Below are 1451 nucleotides of genomic sequence, written 5' to 3' on the forward strand. Positions count from 1 at the left end.
GATTTTTTTAAACGCTAGCGATGGGTAGCGATAAAGAAATAGTCAGCATTAGTCCTCCTTCTCAACTAATAGCATGAAAAGGGATTTCCATATAGATTTTGAACGTGGCCAACATTGATTTGAGAGACTGATATGTTATACGTTACTGCAAAATCATGAAAGGCGTATTAAAGCTGCAAGTACTCCCATGCTACATGTTTTAAAATGAGCAAAAGCTTTAAGCTCTTTCGAAATTCAGGTAAACTAACTGATATCTTTAGAGAAGGTGATTCATCCAAATAATAAATAAAATGCAAATAATTTTATTTTTCCACAACTAACAATCTATTTTATTAGGGCAAACAAACAAAAATATTAAGACTTGATAAACTGCTTGCCAGTTGAAAGTTAAAAGTCGTGGCTCAAACATAATAAAAAGGGGATTTCGTGGTAAATGACTTAAATCAACAAATGGTCTTCAAATAACAAATATTGTTCACTGCTACACGATTCCGTTTTTTGAAAGGCAAATATTCGGATCAATACACGGTCTAACATTATTGTAAGTTTTGCTCTGTTATGTTAACAATTATATACACTCAAAAACTAATATTCAGTGAATGCAAATTACACCCTGGCGAGGGTCTGCGCATTGCAGATCCTTCCTCGAAAAGCGAGAGGCCGAAGTGTCGCCATTGGAACCAACGCCTTGGTCGGCAGGGAGTTGGCCGGATGAGTGGCGGAGCGAGTTGGAAAGCCGCGTTACCATGGCAGAAATGGATGAGCAAGAGAGAAAGATTGTCAATGAGTTTTGTCACTTGCTAGAGAAGTCAAAGCAACTCTTCAATGGACTTCGGTAAGTTAATTGTGGGCGCTGTGTGCCGTTGTGAGGTGATTCGCGGATTTCGTCTGCTCTGTTTACTTCCCCGGAGTGACAGCGCGGGAAGGCAGACGACGCTCCTCGGGGCTGCACGGGCGGCCTCGGGAAGGCCACGGGCACTGGCTCCCCTTGCATCTTGCCTTTCATGCGCTTTGTCCATGAGTAAAACAGAATGTTTATAGAACAGCACTGCAGGGAGAAGGATGTAAACATTTGCAGACGGTCTCTGAATAAGATTATGTAGTGAATTTTAAAGGTCATTAACAAAAAGTGTATGCTACTAAAGTAGACAGTACAAAGCTGTAGCATTAGTAAAGTAACCTAAAAACTTAATTTGATCTTTTTATGAAAGAGAGAATTTCATTTTCGGGTGACGAACCTCATAGGTAGCAAAAATGATATTGAATTTGTAATTCTTAAACAGTGCACAAGACAGTTAAAGCCCTAATCTAAATTGACTTTGACTGTAGGATACATGACACCAAAACCATATATAGTATGATATTATAATGTGTATCTGTTATTTGCTGTTTACTGTGTTTAAAATATTGGCAGTTTTCTGCAGAGGATTTTGCAATAGTGCTTGGTTTCC

The 1451-nt window shown here is 38.9% G+C and overlaps 1 protein-coding gene across 1 annotated transcript in view; it reads left to right on the plus strand.

Moving 5' to 3' along the window:
* Window positions 1–660: 660 nt before the first annotated feature.
* Window positions 661–1451, plus strand: part of LOC119586309 (protein SCAI-like) — a gene marked incomplete in the record, with an annotated part of 55295 nt that continues 54504 nt past the window's right edge. The window contains 1 exon segment of the mRNA XM_037935023.1: window positions 661–835. Within this exon segment, the coding sequence (XP_037790951.1) occupies window positions 747–835 (89 nt within the window).

Source organism: Penaeus monodon, chromosome 21 (assembly GCF_015228065.2).
Source record: "Penaeus monodon isolate SGIC_2016 chromosome 21, NSTDA_Pmon_1, whole genome shotgun sequence".
Lineage (NCBI taxonomy): Eukaryota > Metazoa > Arthropoda > Malacostraca > Decapoda > Penaeidae > Penaeus > Penaeus monodon.